Below are 2,500 nucleotides of genomic sequence, written 5' to 3'. Positions count from 1 at the left end.
CACATCTACACAGATACACACACAGGTACACACACACATCCACACACATCTACACACATCTACACACATCTACACACAGACACACAGGCACACACACAGACACAGACACAGACACACACACACACACACACACCCGGCAGACAAGCCACGTTGGCGGTACCTTCGTCGGTTGTCTTTGCACGCTTGCTTGCCCGTACGCTCGGGCGGTTGCGCTTGGAGGCAAATCGGTTTGAGAGCTGCCCGTTCCGCACGCTGACGCGAACGCCAACACGCGGGGCCCAGCCCGTGAAGAACATCTCGCGCTTGCTGCGGTCAATCAGGCCGCCGTACACCTTGGGCTTCAGGAAGTCATCGAGGTCTGGGCATGGGTGGTGGTGGAGGAGGCCAGGGGGGGGGGGAGGGGGTTGATGTTGGTTGTTCGGGTCATTGCATAAGCGACAAGAACAAGAAGAGCAACAACAACAACAACAACAACAACAACAACAACAACAACAACAACAACAACAACAACAACAACAACAACAACAACAACAACAACAACAACAACAACAACAACAACAACAACAACAACAACAACAACAACAACAACAACAAGAACAAGAACAAGAACAGCCATCTCACCCAGCATGGGGAACCAGACTCGGGGCAGGTAGGCGACGAGGGAGGAGTGAAGGCCTGCTGCAACGTTGGACATGCTGTCCGGTGTGTCGCGGCAAATATTCAGCAGCTCATCCCACATCTTCTCGCACGCCGCGCGCGAATTCAACCTGACGCAACACAGCAGGTGAAGCGAAGAAGGTCGGTGTGAGAGCGAAGGGAGGTGGGTTGTGACATATCGGTGCTTGTGACGGCAGAAGGGCAGAAGGGCAGAAGGGCAGAAGGGCAGAAAGGCAAATGAACATTCACACACACACACACACACAAATACACGCACACAGAAATACAAACATACCTACACAAATACATGAATATAACCACACCCAAACAAAGTTATACACAGATGCAAGTGCGCAGTCAAGTACAAAAGCCCGCACTTCATGGTCACTTGGCCTGGCGTTTCCGTGCGCGTGTCATCAAACGTAACCTCAGGCGCAAGCGTCACAATGTTTCGCCTGCAAGGTCGACGGCAACAGTACGCGCGCGCATGGAGACATGGGGTGAGTGTGAATGCAGTTTTCGACACATTCGACACAAATGAACGCAACAAACACACGCACGCACGCACGCACACACCCACACAGACACGCACACCCGCACACGCAAACACACAGACACGCACACTCGCACACGCAAACACACAGACAGACACGCATGCAACGCGAAAGGGCAAATGCAAGTGTATTGGAGGACCACCGCACTTTGACTCGTCGGCGTTGTCGTCCGCCAGCTCAACAGCGCCAACGGAGACGAGCTCTTGCATCACCGTAATCAGATTGTGCAGCGTGCGAAGTGCCTGCAGGCAACGGAGGAGACAACCACGTGGTGTGTATATTGAGCAACGGACAATGGGCAATGGACAAGCAAAGCGTGTGTGTGTATGTGTGTGTGTATGTGTGTGTATGTGTGGATGTGTGTGTATGTGTGTGTGTGTGTGTGTGTGTGTGTGCTCGCGTCATCGAGAATCGTGCCAATCATCGAACAGCAGCATTTCTGCGCCCCACCACCAGCCGCCACGAGCACGACTTCTGCTGCCACCGCACATACCCTGGTGCCGAGGATGACGGGTTTGAGGTCGGTGTGCAGGTCACAGAGGCGCGGATTGTCACCGCGCTCCAGCGTCTGCTCCAGCAGGGCACTGCGCTGCTTGGCCTTGAGGCCCGCCACGCCCATCACTGCAATCGCCAGGCGCAGCGGCATCTGCAGCATCGCCTCAACGATGTTGATCTCACGCAGCCCTGGGGAAAGGGGAAGTGGGGGCATGTGAGTGTGTGTGTGTGTGTGTGCGTGTGTGTGCGTGCGTGTGTGTGTGTGCGTGTGGGCGTGCGTGTGCGTGCGTGCGAGTGCGGGTGAATGTCGGCGTGTCAGTCGTTGGATGTGTGCATACACGCACCCAGTCATGGAAGCTTACGCGTGGACCTGCTCATACAAGTGCCAGACTACACACACACACACACACACACACACACACACACACACACACACGCACGCACACACACGCACACACATACATCTCACCGAGAGGCTTGTGCTTCATGGAGCGCTTGTACGCGGGAATCTCAGGAAGAGAGTTGAAGTAGGCATCATACTCCTCTGTCGTCGTTTTCAGCCACAAATGTGGGGACGGATATTATGGGGACAGGGGTGAGCAAGTTGACTTTAGCAGACACACACGCGCAAACAAAAAACAAACAAACAAACAAACAAACAAACAAACAAACAAACACACAAACAACCGCAAGTAAGTACAAGCATCAGCCATCATGCATGAATTACCTTGGGTGTTCATGGCGAGCTCGGGTTCGATGAGGGCGCAGAAGAACAGATGCGTCAGGCGCAGCCG

At 54.1% G+C, this 2,500-nt stretch overlaps 1 protein-coding gene across 1 annotated transcript in view; it reads right to left on the bottom strand.

The window, feature by feature from the left end:
- PTSG_06250 (uncharacterized protein) overlaps positions 1-2,500 on the bottom strand; it is a gene marked incomplete at its 5' end in the record, with an annotated part of 16,693 nt that overhangs the window by 6,654 nt on the left and 7,539 nt on the right. The window contains 7 exons of the mRNA XM_004993083.1: positions 161-358; positions 622-767; positions 1,035-1,112; positions 1,359-1,453; positions 1,705-1,895; positions 2,176-2,250; positions 2,434-2,500. The exon at positions 2,434-2,500 is cut by the window's right edge and continues 45 nt beyond it. Of these exons, the coding sequence (XP_004993140.1) occupies positions 161-358; positions 622-767; positions 1,035-1,112; positions 1,359-1,453; positions 1,705-1,895; positions 2,176-2,250; positions 2,434-2,500 (850 nt within the window). The remainder of the gene's footprint in view (positions 1-160; positions 359-621; positions 768-1,034; positions 1,113-1,358; positions 1,454-1,704; positions 1,896-2,175; positions 2,251-2,433) is intronic.

This window comes from Salpingoeca rosetta (assembly GCF_000188695.1).
Source record: "Salpingoeca rosetta unplaced genomic scaffold supercont1.14, whole genome shotgun sequence".
Lineage (NCBI taxonomy): Eukaryota > Choanoflagellata > Craspedida > Salpingoecidae > Salpingoeca > Salpingoeca rosetta.
This window is presented reverse-complemented; position numbering and strand designations above follow the sequence as displayed.